This window comes from Castanea sativa, chromosome 10, assembly GCF_040712315.1.
Source record: "Castanea sativa cultivar Marrone di Chiusa Pesio chromosome 10, ASM4071231v1".
Lineage (NCBI taxonomy): Eukaryota > Viridiplantae > Streptophyta > Magnoliopsida > Fagales > Fagaceae > Castanea > Castanea sativa.
The window spans coordinates 25,591,217-25,608,856 of NC_134022.1; the positions used below are offsets into that span (position 1 = coordinate 25,591,217).

The following is a 17,640-nucleotide window of genomic DNA, read 5'->3' on the forward strand; positions in this document are numbered from 1 at the left end:
AAGGGTCGCACACAACGGCAATTATTGTTGCATCAAAATGAGTCAATCACTCGTAACAACCCCCATATGCTTGGCGCTAACTCAGCAACAATACAACTCAGCAACAATACAACTCAACAACAAATGAGGCATGTGTTGAGAAGATGTTGAGGATGAGCTTTTAATCGTTGTCGTTAGGGGTTCTTGGGTTGAAGTTGATGTTTAGAATTTTGCTTCGATGATTATTGGTTGCTGCCTTCCTTCCCTTTGCGGTCAGACTTACGGCTCATCATTTTTGCATTTTTAAGCTACAACAAAAATGTTCACGAATATTATATAAAGCAAGAGATGTGGGATGATTCATCCATAAGAATGATAGCTAAAAACTGATATAGATGAGTGGAAGAAATTTTTTCCCTTGAATAAGAAAGTTGATTCTCCCTCCATCCTTCACTTCTTGGGTGGCTTCTAGAGGTTGGAGCGATTTCGTCACATGATTTGGAGCATCTCCAGCAACTCAATGAGCTAAGGATAGAACTTATTTCAGCTCAACTTCACCATGCTCTTCTTGCGTGGTAAAGTATTATACGGTTTCTCTTAGAACGACAAGTTGATGTGAGAAACATCGTCTTTTTGCTGGTTTTGCATCTTTAGACACATGACTTCTCTTGTTTCAGCTACTTGACTCCCCAGCGAAGTCGCCAAAATGTCGGGAAGGTTTTTGCGACAAGGGCCAAAGATGTGATATTATCCCAAATCTCCCCTTGGGTTCTTTAGAAGTGTTTATTTGTGGAGAATCAAGCCCAAAATTCACAATGTATAGAAAACAAAGGCTAATGGTGCTTTGACAAGAGAAAATCAAAATACTAATAACAAAAGTGTAGAAAAAGCATAAAAACATAACAAGTCTGAAACTTCAACAAATGTCGGGGAGGTTTTTGCGACAAGGGCCAAAGATGTGATATTAGCCCATATCTCCCATTGGGTTCTTTAAAAGTGTTTATTTGTGGAGAATCAAGCCCAAAATTCACAATGTATAGAAAACAAAGGCTAATGGTGCTTTGACAAGAGAAAATCAAAATGCTAATAACAAAAGTGCAGAAAAACCATAAAAATATAACAGGTCTGAAACTTTAACCCACAGTCACCAAGAAGAGGAAATTGAGAGAAATTGTGAGGAAGAGAGGGAAGGTTCCCCTGTACCCATATTTCCACCCCTAAGGTTCAAAATCATGAGAATGTTTCCTGGCTCAGTGGGTTTTGGCTCTCAAGTTTCAACTCTATGGGGGAAAACGTGGTTCAACAGGTCTGAAATTTCGACCCACAGTCACCGAGAATAGGAAATTGAGAGAGGTTGTGAGGAAGAGAGGAAAGGTTCCCCTATACCCATATTTTCACTCCTAAGGTTCAGAATTGTGAGAATGTTGACTGGCTGAATGGGTTTTGGCTATGAAGTTTCAAGTATGTGGGTAGAACGTGGTTGGTCTTGTTTTGAACTGAAGAGAGAGTTTTATATAGAATTTAGGGTGTTTCTAATGACTGGTTTTTGAGTAGTGGAAGAGGCTTCTATTCCCTATGATACTAATTTGGTGTTTTGGCTTGGGTTGCTTTTGTTTAAGGAAGAGTTTGGTATGCTTTTAGCATGATTTTGGAAATAAAGTGGCTGACTCCATTAGCTATTCCTTCCTTGTCATTGTAGGCTTTTGATAGCTACATTTGGCTACAATAGGCTAGCTAATTAGTTTAGGGTCAGCTATGTTTTTTGGGTGGAAAAGAAAATATGGTAGCAAAATTAGATTAGGGCAGAAACTTTGGGCCACAGTCACCCAGAGCATAAAAGCTATTTTGTGGTGGAAATTTTGGATACAAGACCTCTTTCATGAGCTTGAGGTGTTACCAATGTCATTTGCCCACTTGGTAGTACGCATGGGCTAGGCTCATGCAAAAAATTCGAAAGGAACCGACTCATATCCTCCAAATCACACTTCTTCAATTTCCCCCATAAGTCACATGGGCTTGGATCATGCTTAAAAGAATAAAATATAATATAATACATGAATTGAGCCCACAAGGAAGTCGGACTTGGTTGAATCGGGCTTGTAAAAAATGTGTCGCGAAAATGGGTATCAACACTGGGCCTTCTGATTCAACTTTACGATACAGGACCCCTCGTATTACATGTGCACCCAGCAACGTCTCTTAAAATACACACTTAAGCATGGACTGTACTCGATGGACCAAAAAATTTAACTAGGCGGAGAAAGAGCCCTTTACCCTTGCCAGTTTCCAGAAGCCGTTCTTTCCAAATCTCCACTGTCATTGGAACAAAGGGATGGAGAAAGGGTGGTTACAGTGAGAGCCTGGAATAATATTGGGGAACTTTTTAAGGATCTAAATGTGGGTTAGTTCAGTTCAGGGTTCAATTAATGGTAATAAGAAATTGGGTTTAGAGCTGTTAAATGGGAGTGCTGCGAATTTGATTGAGGGTAGGGGAGTATAAGTATTTGATTGTGGATTTCAGAGGAATTCGTTGTCTTGAGGTGACGTATGCAGGTTCGGTCGTAGGTTTAAGATGAGATTTTGGCTTAGAGGAAAATTGTACAAACAAATTTATATGACTATGAGAGTTCAGTTATTAGTCCAACAAATTAGACTCACTAACGAACAATTTTAGTCTTTTCAATTCCATAAAAAATATATATATAGTATTTTTTATATAATAAACCCCTCTTCCTAAGAATTGGTGAATCATGTTGACAACACATACAAGTTTACAACATGATTCACCAATTCTTTGAATGAAGTTATGAAATCGAGGTAAGAGTTCCAAGTTTCATCTACAATAACAAACGCACTCGCAATATGCCTTCGACTTTGCATTAATTTGAACTTTTAACTTTTTGCATGAAGGAATTGATACAATGTCCTCATAATGTGAGTGACATGGCTTTCCGCAAAATCCTTATCAGTGTACTAGTTACAAAAATCTCCAATCTGTCTCAAAAATATTTCGCAATCAGTTCAGCTTATCTTCTTTCTCCCTCCTGCTATCAACATAACTAACAGACCACGCTATCATGATCACAAGAGTATCTCCTTGAGTACTAGAAGGACTAGCATGATGAAGCACATAATAACAAGCACCGTCGCACACCTCACCATTCCACCTTTCTTCTGTGTTCGCTCTGCCTGCAATTCCATGACACTCAGTATGACAGCATGCCAAATAGACATACTACTAATGTCAACAGCTAGTTACTCATGCAACAAGAAGGCCAATCATTAAAATGGTACATAAAATCGTATATAACAGTAACTAATGTACACGCCACATACATTAACTTCAGCAGAACCATATTATAAAGTGAAGGCTGGTTTATGTGCATGTGTGTGTGTGTGTGTGTGTGTGTGTGTGTGTGTGAGAGAGAGAGAGAGAGAGAGAGACAGAGAGAGAGAACCTTCTGGAGCTGTTTAAGACCCTCATCAACTGATACAGCAACAGTCTGAATGTTGTAGTCTATGCGATCAACAATTGTGCCCTGCTAGAAGATATTAACTTCATTAGTCACCCTGTTTTGCTGAGTGTGTCCATAACATAACATAAAGATGTGATTTTGACCTGATCTATAACAAGAACTGACAGGTCCTTCATTATTTGGGCCAGCTCGTTCACTGATTGGACAACCTACAAACAAGCTTTTTTATTTAAGTTTAAAGAAGCAAAGAGGTTGATCTTCAGACAACAGGTCAAGCACCTTCACTTACCTGGTTGATCTCCCTTTCTCTTTCCTGCTGACCCTTTTTTATCTTAACCGTTTGCTGCTCATTAAAACCCTGGATTCACCAAACATCAAACTAACAAAATAGATACAATTTCATTTATCTAATGACCAACCTCTCCTCCCTCCCTTTCAAACAACCCCCAAGCAATCAAAAGACAAAAAATAAATATGATAAGGGAAAATGCTTTCATTAAATAAAAAGGAGTTAGTTACCAACCAAAAAAAAAATTGTAAAGATATAGTCACTACTCACTAGGATTCAGGCCCAGCATACTAGAAAACCTGGTTCCAACTACTCCCAACTTAGATCAAATATCAACAATAAATGTGATAAAGATTTTTTTTTGTTGATAAATATAAAGGTGATAAGATTTATATAATAAAATTGCTTCATTCTAAATACAGATTTCACAATCAAGGGGGGAAATTTTTGGAAATAATTTATCTACCACACATCCAAACCCAATCTTTTTTGCACACCCTCCACCATTTCTAACAAGGGAGGAGGTACCATTTGAGCTTGAGTTCATTGGCATGTTCAAACACAATCATGAATGGAAGGATCTCAAGATGAGTAATTTCAGAGGTGGATATTTCCCATATCTGATTACAACTACATCCTACTGAAAGAAACGATAAAGAGGAAACAACAATACGCCATACCACATCACTAAATTCGTCATCTTCTAATCTGGATTTATTTCCATTCAAGTTCATCTCCAAATCAACCCCATCAGGTCCCTACAACACAAAATATGAATGGCTAAATACAAAAAATTCATATAAAAATGGTAGTATAAAATCAACAACTGATTCCTGAGTTATTAAGTGCGTCAAATATCAAATTGCAATGAGTTAAAAATAAAGTCTACATAAGTCTACAACCACAAGAAAGGAAGAAAAAGAGAATTTGTATGAATTCAAAGCAAGCAGGTAAGGATAGCTAAGTATGCAGAACAGTTCTAAGTACAATTCCATAGACAGATTGACTACAGATTACCCCTGCAAGTTATTATTAACCAACATGTACACAGACCTCCTTTTGCTGCTGCAAACGTTTCAAATATGTTGACTGTTTTCTCCGTAGGTCCACAGAAAGATTCTGCAGGTCTGTTGCAAGAGAACGCTGTCAGAAGAATATTAAAAAGTGAGTCAATCCATTGGAGAAAACCATCAAATGTATCTCCAGATAACGGCATGTGATAAAATGCATGAATGCTGCTATACCATTTTGCAAGTAAGGTTTCTATTAAGCAAGCCAAAGGAGATGCAACTTGACTAAATGGAAGTATACCTAACACATAAGCCCAAAGGAGCTACAAAACAAAGATGGTTCAAACTACATACATGTTGCAGAAATCAGTTAGGATTCTCCACACCCCCACCCAACCCAACCCAAGCCAAAAAGAAATTGAAGAAACCCACAAAACCAAGGGGGAAGAATGGGGTAAGGTGGGTCTTTTGGAGTGAGAAGCACATGCACGGTAGCATCTCAGTTAAAAATGTGTATACGTTGGAGCAGATGATTGAAAGTAAAACAAATTACACAGAGTAGTACTACAACAGCCATAGGCATTGCACTACAGCAGCAAAACATAATTCCCTCTTATAAATTTTTTATCTTTTTGATGTCATATGTGGGAAAGACTAAATAAATCTGATCCACTAATATACACAGCATTTAATATCCAGAAACTTTTACAATATTAAATGCAATAAGTTACAAAGAATCAATGAAACCCTAGAGGGAGTAAATCTTAAACTACATGATTTCAAAGTTACATGAAAAACCATGTAAAATAATTCTCAAAGAGTACACTGACCCTCAAAATCATACCTGTACATTTTTTCTAACATTTGAGTCCTCAGCAGATCCACTTGCAGAAAGTTTCTGTAATCTCTTCTCAGACCTCCTCAATATATCTGTAATCTCTTGAGTAAGAGCCTCAATTAGATGTTGATCTTCTTTGCCATCTTCAAATGAGGGCATTAAAGCCTTGGCATGAGCCTTGACTAACTCAGCCATTTTGGCCCGAGCACGTTGTATATTTGCAGCCACTTGTTCAGAATCATCAACCCAAGATGGTGGTAGACCCACAGTAAATGCATCCCTACTGCAACAATAGTACAAGTCATACAATTAGGAAGATTAACGCATTTTCAAAACACAATTTTGATTACTGAAAACCTGAAAATGGCTTCTAAAAGGCAAAATGTAAAAACATGATTCCTCTAACATACAGAAAGAAGTTGAAAACACCTCAAGTAATGAAATGGTGCATGGGGCAGCCTAAAATCTAACAATGAAATGTGCCTATATACAAATGTATAATAAATCACAGCCCAAAAATAAAAGACCAGCATTAAATACTAAAGAAAGAAAAAATAAAGAGGCCAGACATCAAGCCCGACACCACTCTCCCTTGACTCTGTCTTTCCAACTTGAAGATCATAAGGTATTAAGGTGCCAACACTCAACCAAAAAAATTCATTTTGTCTTCTTATGACTACACTGTGATAGATATTAAACATCAATCAATTACATAAAGAGACAGTACAAAAAAAAAAGAATAATTTCATAATTTGCCTAATAAGGGCATGATTTTTCCCCCTAATCCAAAGTTTTCCATTGCCTCCATATCCTGACGAAGTAACAAAGATCCCGTCCTCTATAACCAATATGCCACTTGATATCAGTGCCAGCTCAAGGCCTAGGCCTAAGGCCTCATTACAAAAATGTCCTAACCCCTTTATAAAAAGCCCCCACTCCTATTATAAAAATGGCTCAAGATTTTATGAAAATTTAAGAAATAAAAAAGGGTTGTGCACTATATTTCTCAATTCTCACCTACAAACTATTAGACCAAAAGTGTTTAGGAAAAAATAAGTTGTATATGTGCATGAAAATTAATTTTCCCTAATGGCTTGATACTAAATTTTTGTAAACCAATATCCTACACAGTAGATTTTCAACATCAGCCATATAATCACCCACATAGCCACACACCAAACAATCTCTATCTCTATTTTAAACACCAAAATCAAAATTGCAATTAGATTACAACTTTACTTTACCATACACCGCTTTATCCAAGATAGAGTAAACCATCTTTTTAACAAAATAACAAATTCTCGCTTCTTTTTGTTAAATATGATATTTGATTCTCTATATGAAATTAACCACATTTTGATTAGAATTAATTAATCAAATTACGTGTTTATTTAATTAATAATTAAATATAAAAGGACTCACTTAAATGTATTGCCTTAGCCTCAAACTATATCAAGCCATATAAAGGACCAATCACAAAGAATGAAGTCAATGTGTGTGACGTGTGTCTGTTGAATTATCATGAATAATTCCCAAATGTCAAACTCGCCACTAGTATAGTTAAACTTGCCACAAATTTTTTTTTTTTTTTTTGGGATAAAAAGTTAGAAAACTTGCCACTACTGAAACAGTATGTACAATTAGGCTGAATTGATCATTTATGAGAATAAACATAAACATGGCAAGCTTTAAAATTGCTATCAAATCCCAAAGCCATAAACTGAAACACAAGGAGCCAGTGAAAATTCATTATCATTGATCAACAGAGAACGCCACACCATGCATTCGTTTGCAATTTCAAAAAATTTCTTCCAAAATCAAGTAAAACAAGAAATTAATATTACACAGGATTTGTTTGGTTGACGAGAAAAACACAGAGAAAAAAAAAATTTGTGATAAACCTCACTCAAACTGACACTAACATTTAACTATTCTGCTAAATTGAGTGGAGCCGATCATCTTTTGTACAATCAAAACCCTAAATACTCCAAATTTTCCTTCTATTTCTACTCTTTTCTACCACTTTCTCACCAACCAAACAAGAAATAAAGAAAATTAAATAATAAAAAAATTAACAACAAAAAAAGGCGTACCTTGAAGGACCTGGATCTTCAGTGCTGAGAGGAGCATAAGAAGACCGATTAGAACCAAGAAGCGAAGCCATTTCGATCACCGGACCGCCGGAACCGGACGCCGACGAAAACAACGGAGCTCGCACGCTCTTCACCGCGTCTCTGTGCTTTCTAAACACTACGGTCCGGTTACTCGTCGCCATAGAAATTACAATACAAACACGAAAATCAAATATCAAATCAGAATTCGAAGCCGGTTTTCCTGGATTTCAAAATTTTGAGGTTAAGGAATTGAATTCTTAAGGAACCGAAATTTCCTGGGAATTAAAAATTTTTGACCCTCTGAAATAAAAAATAAAAACCAAACAAACCAACCGCTACTTTCCTTTGCGCGTTGACAATATATGGGCTTGTAACCCGGTGGCCCATGGCCTAACATGAATTTTTGGGCTATTGGCCCACAAATTTCGCGGGAGAAAAAACAGAAACCGACAAAAATAGACGAAAAGACGATATAGACCTTTAGTACACACTCGCATGTATTCCTGGGCTAAACGGTGGTATTATTGTAATATGATGAAAAAAATGAGGGTATAAAAGTATACAAGGTTCCTAATCGAAGAATAATCTGACTAAGGTGGTTAAGGGGTAGTGAATGGAAAATAAGAAAGAGTCCAAGGTCAATTGGTAAGTCAGATTCGTGTTTGCTAAGATTCTAGCCACATCCATAATCTGAAGCTACTTGTTGGTTTCATGTTGTTCTTGGGTTTTCACACTTGTTGGTCTTTCACACATGCTTGTTAAGGAAACCCCTACGTAATAGGGCTAAAAGAAAAGAGCTTTGTGTTTGCTATATATATATGTAATCTACAAAACCCCGAAATATTTTGCATCTGGGTCAAGCTATATTCGGATAAAAAAAAAAAATTATATATATTTTTTTAATCTTGGGTGAAATTCTAATGGAGGATGATACTTGGAGCATTGGTTTTTCTACTGCTTCAAGGAGCTACCAATCAACTTTAAAGACTCTGTCTGGTTAGTTTTTGTTTTCAAAATCCAATCTTTACATATTTTTGTTTTTTGGGTTTTTTTGGAGTGGGATTTGATGTGTTGGGTGTTGAAGCAGATCTTTGTATAGATTTGGAGGAGGAGGTTGATGGTGACGACGAGTCAAAAACAGAATATCCATGCCCATTTTGTACAGAGGATTTTGATTTGGTTGGGTTGTGCTGCCATATTGATGAGGAGCATCCTATTGAAGCAAAGTCTGGGGTATGTATTTCCCATCTTATCTGATTGTGTTATTGTAATTATTTCTAGAATCTTTCATCTGCTTTGGTTCTTTCTTTTTTCTTCTTCTAATGCTATGCTTTTGCTGTTTTAAAGAGTTGATGAATTATATTGTTGATGTTACTCTTGTTCGTATTTTGTGTGTTTGCTGATGTGATTGAACTATAGATTAAGTGAGAAGCTATCTGTAGCTGCTAGTATTCAACTAATTTAGCAAATCGTTACATCTCAACTCTATGGAGTCTGGCACTCTGGCTGCATGAATCTATTTTTTGTGGTTTTAGGTTTTCAATATTGTGCCAAAGTGACTTGTCATTTTTTATTTGCTTATGAGTGTTTTGGCCTGTGCCCTATGCTTGGGGACACTGTAGAGTTAAACCAGCATAGACAAGTTTTTCAATGTTTGGGGGGGCATGGGGAACCTTAGACATAGCCAACCCCCAAATTTTTTGGACTAAGACTTAGTTGTTGTTGTTGAAGGTTTCTTCATGTTGACCTTTAGTGTACTGTAACCTAAGGCTCACATAAAGACATTTTTCCTCAAAATCCTCGTTTGAGTTTGGTGTGTGCTACACCGCCCAACTTTACTTCCATAAAGTGTGGACAGCCTATAGCTATCTCACCATAGGTTAGAAGTTTTTATCATCACATCATAATCTAGAAGTTCTGCCTGACATTGTGAGTCATGTTGACCTCAATCACTTGCTCAGTATGGATGAATGATTTTATAGACTATAGCACATTTAGATATCTCATTACTGTTCATTGCCACTCTCCATGAACCTGAAGTTACTAAATCGTACCTGATATGTAGTATTTTATGTCTAATTTGGACCCTCTGTAGTTCTAGCATGCAGTTTCCCCACTCTAGTTTCTCTAATTGAAATATGTCATCCCCTAAAACTGAGCCCTTAGACCTTTGTCTATATTAAACCAGTTCTGATCAGCATACTTCATTTGTAGGTAGTCGGGATGAATATGGTTGGACACACAACAATGCAACATAGAAACATTTCTAAGATATCCTTTATTTTCTTATTTGACTTAGAAATTCTTATATTGAGATAACCTTTCAATATTTATTAGCCAGGTTTTTCCTTATTTATTAGACATCATGTTTTCTCCCCATTTTTCCATGTATTATAATTTGTGTAATGCTTCTCTCGTATTCCATGGTATGATGATAAATTGATATTATGCTCTGGCTTCCTTAACTTGAGATTACAATTGGCAGAAATTGAAACTCCATAAAAGTGAGTCTTATTCAAATCCTTTTTCGAGAAAGGAGTTTCAAGATGGACGTTTCCGAACTCTTCCTACTGGGTCATCTCCTGTGGTTTCTACCTCTAAGATGGCGCCTGATCCACTGCTATCATTTCTTTACAATGCTCCTGCTGATGACAAGTCTGAAAGTATGCAACCTGATTCTTCATCTGAAGTGAGCTTAGAAGATGAAAACTCTGAGGAGACAATATTAGATAGGTATAATTGACTCCCACTATTCATAATCAGTTACTTGCATGTTTTTTTGGATGGTGTCTTTAATCAAATAAGAAACTAGAATCTGTTCAGCACACAAGTTGCTTGATTAGGGTTATTCTTTTGATGCATGTTTTCTAATTTGTGATGTTTATGAAAAGGTTTTGAATAAATTGATCGTCAATGTCATATTTTCTTTTCAAGCCATAGTAGAAAGGCCAAAGGCTGATTTTAGCACCCTGTACTGCTTTTCTGGATGATGATTTCCTAATGCTTTAGAATATTATTAACAGAAGCCCAAGACAGAAAGTCATGGTTTGAACCAAATTAAACATGGCTTGATATGAGTTGATACATAAGTGTTCATTGAAGTCCTAATTTGGGTGTTTTCTTGTAAAATTGTTTGTGCACCCATAAATGATCTAGCTATTAACTTGATTTTCAAACATGTCAGCTACTGAACACATTTTCTTGCAAAAGAAAATTATAGGTATAGAGATGAACTCCTTCACTATTGGAATAAACAGATTCTAACGTCTCTGATTGAAATGTTAGTCACATAGTTTGTATTCCATCAGTATTTCACATTAATGCTGTTACACTTATGGGGATGATAGTTTTGCTAAGGTGTTTAACATTTTCTAATACTAATAGATATTCCATTACTCTCTCAAAACTAATAGTGCTTTTATGGTTGCAGAACTTCTCAGCTAAATCCTTTATCAGACAAAGACCAAATAGAGAAGGCTGGGAGATGCGAGTTTGTACAGGGACTATTCTTGTCCACCATCCTTGATGACACGGCTTATGAACGTGATACATATCTTGTTGGTCATCAGTTTCTCAAATTTTAATGCAGACGTCCATGATCAACGTTGTGTTAGATATGCTGATGCATTTGATAGAAAGATCCCAAGTTAGATATAGGAAATTGAATGTAATGCATGTTGCTAGTTACTGTTATCACATAGGTCCAAATAGAGCCAGACTCTTTTAAGTCCCGTCTCAGAATTGTATTTTCATAGTGGGAGTATTAATGTTTCACTTTTCTTATGGCTCTAATACAGAATTAACTCTTTATAAATTGCTGTTAACAAGGATTGACGCGCGTGTACACACATACACCCTTTGATTGACCACTTATTCTGCATTAACCAGGTGGATTATAATTTTTGTTTCTTGTCTTTCCTCTATTTCTTTTATCTTTTCCCCCTTCTTTTAATGCGCATCAAATATATAACCAATGGTCATTCAAAATTGACACGTTTTCTTTAAGACTGCCCATCACTATTTGACCCAAATTTCCTGGTTGTTAATAATATTGTGCTTCTTTGGGTACCTCTTTTAACGACCTTGATAAATCTGCATGGTTAAAAGCAAATAGCTCCATGCATTTGTCTTCAGAAGCCATCTAATATAAGAAGGATGCCAACGGGCAGTATGATATACAATCTTGTCATGATATCACTTCTATTTATATTTAAATCCTTCGTACACAGTCATCCTGATTTTTATCATTCCAATTCAGCTTAGTCTGTATTTTAATTGGGAACATGTGCCTGAAGCCAAAGAATTCAGGCGTAAAAGTTAGCTCTCCCCTTGGTTTAGTTCCATGGAACCTTTTTGATGAATCAAACAAATACTAATGCAAGAGACTCAAGACTGTTAAGATGCAACTGTAGTGACCTTTTATACTATGCATACCGCGATCTAGAAATCAAATTATCTCTTACAAAGAATCATCGATCTACTAGAAAATAACGAGACAAATTTGGCCTGCAGATCTTCAAATCTCACATGCCTGAACTACCAAACAACAATAAGCTTTAAATGGGTAAATTATGCCCTTTTTGTTTACAACAAAATGGGGGAGGAGGTCTCATAAAAAAAAATTAAAAATTGGGGGAGGGGGATTTGAACTCAAGTTCTTCTCTACAGGAAAACTAGATAATGTCACTGAATTACATGACTCTTCTATTTGATTTGGTGTTACAAACTACTCCATATTCTTAAAATTAGTCACTCATGACAAGATCTGCTTCATGTGTATGAACATTGGTGAACCTCGTCTCCACCAAGAAGACAGTAGATGTATTGTTTTTCTTCACAATATCCAAAAAGTTGGTTCTGCTTGTCTTCTTTTCTTTTGGCTGCAGGTTTCTATTTGTATTCTATTCACCATTACAAAGAATACAAACTCCCTAGTCTGTTAGAAAATTTCCAAGAAAGCAAAATCTGGCAAAAGTAAATAAATTGGATTATAGAACTACAAAGATCCTATTGCTGTGGACGAAGTTTCCTCAATAACCATTTTTTTCGTAATTTAACATCCAATGCTAGAAAAGTTTTTGCTTTCTTTTCATCCTCTAGGAAATCACAGGTATCCAATACAAGGTCTTCATCCATGTCAGGTAACGCTTGAACTGCTTCAATCACATTCTCTATTGGAATGGAATTGTAGTTCTCATCATCTTTCTTCTTATCAGAAAGAGAATTAACTGCACTTGCCATCTCACGAAGAGCATCAGCCATGCTCTCATCTTTAATGCGTGGTTTTTTAAGATGAACATAACTTAACTGGTTTTCCAATTGACGCTTGTTCTTCTGATCTGTATGCATAGACTCCTGCACATCGCCATCTTGGTCTTCACTGGAAACAGATGTAGCAGGAGACTCAGAAGAATTTGATGCTCTTTGCATCTTTATTTGCTCAACTTCATTTTTCTGCTCTAAACCCAGAATGCAGTCTCTTTCATCAGCAGTTGGATCACATATCACACACAAATCTTTATAGTATGGCACAGGTCGAGTCATGAATTGTCTTGCATCAGTGTGTGCCTACATGATATCATATCAAAGTAAGACATCACTAAAATTATATGAAGGGGCTTTTCATTGTCAATAATTATGAAATTCTTTCATGTTGTTTCCCTTTGCATATGAAGGCCCCAACTCATCCTTGGAATGGTTGAACAGATCCATTACTCAAGAAGGACTGAACAACAAGGGAACAAAAAATGCGAGAAAAAATAATTGATTATCCATTAAATGGTCTGTAGATGAATAAGCATGACAGAATAATCATAATTCCATAATATACTAAGAGAATTTGGTTCCATGTGATTCCAGAACATGCCATATTAGAGCAATGCATACCTTGATATAATCTTGCCAGATGTAGTCATCAGCAATCACCATTTGGCGTGTATCATCCCATGCAAAACCATCCAGGTCAAGAAGATTTTTTAAGACATTATATTGCCTTCTCAGAGTTTTGTATCGATTTTTTAGAATATCCATGCCATAGTTAAAGCCAAATTTAGCATTGAATGATGCAATCATCTCCATCCATGCTTGTTTGCTAAATACACCATCAACACGGTTTCCTTTCTGCACATGATCTAGCATAAGGTCAATAAAATAACGGTCCATTGGTGGCTGCCAATAAGTCCTGGACCGGCTACCCATAGTGGTTCCAGTTGCATCTGGTAAAGCTTGGGGAGCATCAACAACTTTTTCAGATATAGAGATTTCATAATCTTCATCAATCAGGATTTCATGAAGAGCGTCTACAACTCCTTCACTAACATCTGTTGGCTGTGTGTTTGTTCCATTCTCACCTGTAGGTAATGCTAACTCTGGCACAATCTCACCTGATTAATCCATCATCAACAAGGGTAGCAGCAAATTATAGACCATTAAAGAAGTCAGCAGTCCTACATCCTGATATTTAATTTCAAATACAGCATCAAGGATAGAACAGTCACCTTTTTGTTCAGTGGTTGCATTTCCATATATCATACATAAATCACTATAATATGGGATGCTTTTAATTCTGTATGAACGTGCATCTGGGTGTACCTGTAAATGTAGACTGTAATGACTCAGAATACATAAATAACACGTACTAAGATACAAATCCAACAATTAAATACCGCACCTTGATATATTCATCCCAGACATAATTATCAGCTGTCACCATCTGACGCTTTTCATCCCAGCTAAAACCCTTCTGGTCAAGGAGATTTTTTACAGCCTTGTACAGATTCCTCAGTGTTTTGTGCCGATTTTTCAGAACATCTTTCTCATACTGAAATTTGAACTTCACATTGAACAGTGAGGTCATATGCTTCCATGCTCGTTTGCTGAATAAATGATCGTCAAATCTATTTCCTTTGCCAACCTGCTCTAACATGAGGTCAATGAAATATCGATCCATTTCGGGTGTCCAAATTGTCCTCAAGCGATCAATACCATTTCGGGCTCGGATACCCATATTTCTACAATTCAAGAAAAGGTATCAGTAAAAATATCAAACATCTATAAAAGCAGCCAGTATCAAGAAGCATGCATTACTCGCATTTACTCATTAACCTATGTATCTCTTCCATAATAATTTTTCTTTTTTTTTTATTAATCCTAATGGAAGAGTGTGCAACTGAATCAAGATCAGAGTAGTCATACTTAAAAATTCATCCTGTTAAGAAGCATCTGAAACCAGAAGGAAGTTATGATCAGTAATAGAACCTCATACCACTTAAGTTACAGCATTCTTGCTTCATACCACACCTAGCATTGATGCTTTACTTTTCAATAGTAAAACCACCACAATGCATGTAAGTTGTTATAAACCTATAATGATAGGGCAAAATGATATGCCTGAGTAAAATCTATTGGTTTGAAAATAAAGGCCCCGAAAGGAATTTACCATATTTTCTTCTTAGTGAAATAGATAAAAGATAATTTGGACTGTGAAGCATCAATTATTCTACTAGATTTTAAAGAGCCTGTTCATGCACAATATGAGACATGATCTAGTCTATCCTCTGTATGGGGCTTACATGAAGTTGGAAGAAAGACACATTTAGTTGTGAATTCAAACAGAAGTGGCAGATAAGACATATTTCTACACAAACTAATCAACAGTTCAAGTCACACACTCCCATAATCCATTTTCTCTTCAAAGTATTCACTTCAACCATTATGAAATTACTTATCAAAAATATATATATATATATATATATATATATATATATTTATTTCAACCATTAGGGTCAAATAAATTGTAGTGGCCCAAAAGGGGTCTTGCATTTCATGGAATCTCATATCGCCTAGGGAAGCACATGAGAATGTGCTTATAAGGAGTGACCTCCCTTTAACGTATAGAGGTCTTTTCCCCTAATGTTGTGTGCTTTGGGGGAAAACAAAACCGTGAGAGGTATGGGCCTTAAAGTAGACAATATCTACACAATTGGGGTGGGGTCATTACAAATGGTATCAAAGCCATGTCCTAGCCAGAAGTGTGGGCCCCACACGCAAGGACACATGTGCCCGTAAGGGGGTGGATTGTAGTGACCCAAAAGGGGGTCTTACATCCATGGAATCCCACATCACCTAGGAAAGCACACGAGGATGTGCTTATAAGGAGTGACCTCCCTTTATTGTGTAGAGGCATTTTCCCCCACTGCTGTGTGCTTTGAGGGAGAACAAAACCATAAGGGGTATGGGCCTTAAAACGGATAATATCTACACAGTTGGGGCAAGGTCATTACATAAATAATACAAGTTTTGGGGGGATTGAAGGAAAATATACAAATACATGTTTGCAGTTGACTACCTTCCAATGAAATTGTTCAAATGAAGACTACAATTTTTTTTTCTCTTTTTTTGAATTAAAACGTGAAATTAAACATAAAAATATAAAATATTCAAACATAAAGGATTCAGTAACCTTTTGGTCTTACATCTGTACATCCTACCAAGCTTCCAGCAGGCAAGTCACAATTAACTCCAAACATAACTTTTCATGAAGCACCAAAAGTGGATAATGTGTTGAAGATTACAACTAAACCATCCAAGTTGAAGAGGATATAACAACACATAAAGCAGATATCAAAGAAGGCAATAGGCAACCACATGGATGTCATCAATTAACATAAGTTTATCAAAGCAGATGGTCATCTTAATATTGTTATTTTCATCATAATGAATGAATTGGAGAGAAGATATCTTGGTCAAACATGCACAATGCGTTCAGTGCATGCATAGAAACACACATACATGTGAGGCATTAGTAGTGCAGAGATTGCTTTGGAACATATTTCTCAGGAATAGGGTTATCCTTCTTAATTTTTTCCTTACACAAGATGAAAAACCATCACCATTCCACCTATAAAGGCTAAGGTTCTAAGGAACCATGATAAAGCCCTCAAAAGGAGCATTATGGACAACCCCTTTGAGGGTAGGCATGTTCTATGATCACAAAACCTCTTAGAGAATAAGAGGCATCTTATTCTTCTTCTTCTTTTCATTTTCAAAAAAAAGAGAATGCAAGTTAGCTTAAGCCAATGTCATTTACCCAGAGGCCTCAAGTCATATCTCAAGCACTGAAAACACTCCAATTTTTTTTTTTTATTGGCAAGTTACACACAAACAGTGGGTGTTGAAGCCATAACCTCACCCTCCATCCGGACCATCCCATTATTATGGGAGAAGGAAGTTCCAGTTGAGCTATAGCTCATTGGCCACTCCTAACATTTTGGAAACGAATAGAGACTCATTAATCAGATAAACCCTCTCTTCTTCTTCTTATTCTTCTTCTTCTTCTTTTGGGAATAATTGATAAACCCTCTCTTGTTAATCACCTTGATTACAATGTTAAAAACATTAAGACAACAACCAGGCCAGTGATTCCAAACTTCACAGTTCACCCAGATAAAATCCCACTTCATAAAACAACTTACAAACTCTCCTTGTAGTATCAAGATTCCAAATTCTATCCAATATAACATATTCAGGCTGAGGCACCCATGAATTTTCATTGATTTAGCACTACAGATAAAATAGAGTGAGTTTTCATCTTCTTCATTGGACTATACATGGACATTCCAGAACCAAATTACAAATACCCAGAAGGAAAAATAACAGATAGACAAATTTTAGGCATAAAAGAGATGATTATCACAGATTGTACAAAGTAAAAGAATTCCCCAAAAAAAAAAAACATAAAAGCGAAATGCAATTGGTATTATTATTATGGATATGGAGAAACCCAGGAAAAGAATTTAGTTAAAAACGCACCGTGATGTTGATTTAGGAAGATGAGGGAGAGACAAGTTTTTCTGAAAGTCTAGGGATAAGGTTGTCCAGGACAGGGTTGAAGTTGCTTCGTTGCTGGAATACTATGCTAACCCTGATTTTAACA

General features: G+C 36.3%; 3 protein-coding genes across 6 annotated transcripts; 1 reads left to right on the plus strand and 2 right to left on the minus strand.

The window, feature by feature from the left end:
- Positions 1–2,831: 2,831 nt before the first annotated feature.
- Positions 2,832–8,040, minus strand: LOC142611862 (syntaxin-43-like). Of its 2 annotated transcripts, none has more exons than XM_075784003.1 (8): positions 7,686–8,040; positions 5,599–5,875; positions 4,798–4,887; positions 4,425–4,502; positions 3,745–3,813; positions 3,599–3,664; positions 3,438–3,518; positions 2,832–3,168 (listed from the first exon to the last, which is right to left on the minus strand). In XM_075784003.1, the coding sequence occupies exons 1-8, from the start codon at positions 7,865–7,867 to the stop codon at positions 3,061–3,063; spliced, it is 951 nt and encodes a 316-aa protein (XP_075640118.1). In that variant the 5' UTR covers positions 7,868–8,040; the 3' UTR covers positions 2,832–3,060. The 2 variants fall into 2 exon arrangements, with proteins under 2 accessions (XP_075640118.1, XP_075640119.1); XM_075784004.1 differs by having other exon boundaries at positions 5,599–5,872; positions 7,686–8,017.
- Positions 8,041–8,340: 300 nt separating this feature from the next.
- On the plus strand, positions 8,341–11,533 carry LOC142612538 (protein DEHYDRATION-INDUCED 19 homolog 5-like). 2 transcript variants are annotated; one of them, XM_075784617.1, is made up of 5 exons: positions 8,401–8,702; positions 8,794–8,939; positions 9,921–9,977; positions 10,183–10,439; positions 11,137–11,533. In XM_075784617.1, exons 1-5 carry the CDS (start codon positions 8,627–8,629, stop codon positions 11,288–11,290), a joined length of 690 nt encoding a protein of 229 aa, XP_075640732.1. In that variant the 5' UTR covers positions 8,401–8,626; the 3' UTR covers positions 11,291–11,533. The 2 variants fall into 2 exon arrangements, with proteins under 2 accessions (XP_075640733.1, XP_075640732.1); XM_075784618.1 differs by lacking the exon at positions 9,921–9,977 and having other exon boundaries at positions 8,341–8,702; positions 10,192–10,439.
- A 723-nt stretch (positions 11,534–12,256) lies between these two features.
- Positions 12,257–17,640, minus strand: LOC142611696 (L10-interacting MYB domain-containing protein). Of its 2 annotated transcripts, none has more exons than XM_075783800.1 (5): positions 17,517–17,640; positions 14,377–14,716; positions 14,204–14,297; positions 13,593–14,089; positions 12,257–13,274 (listed from the first exon to the last, which is right to left on the minus strand). In XM_075783800.1, the coding sequence occupies exons 2-5, from the start codon at positions 14,710–14,712 to the stop codon at positions 12,714–12,716; spliced, it is 1,488 nt and encodes a 495-aa protein (XP_075639915.1). In that variant the 5' UTR covers positions 14,713–14,716; positions 17,517–17,640; the 3' UTR covers positions 12,257–12,713. The 2 variants fall into 2 exon arrangements, with proteins under 2 accessions (XP_075639915.1, XP_075639916.1); XM_075783801.1 differs by lacking the exon at positions 17,517–17,640 and adding an exon at positions 16,181–17,504.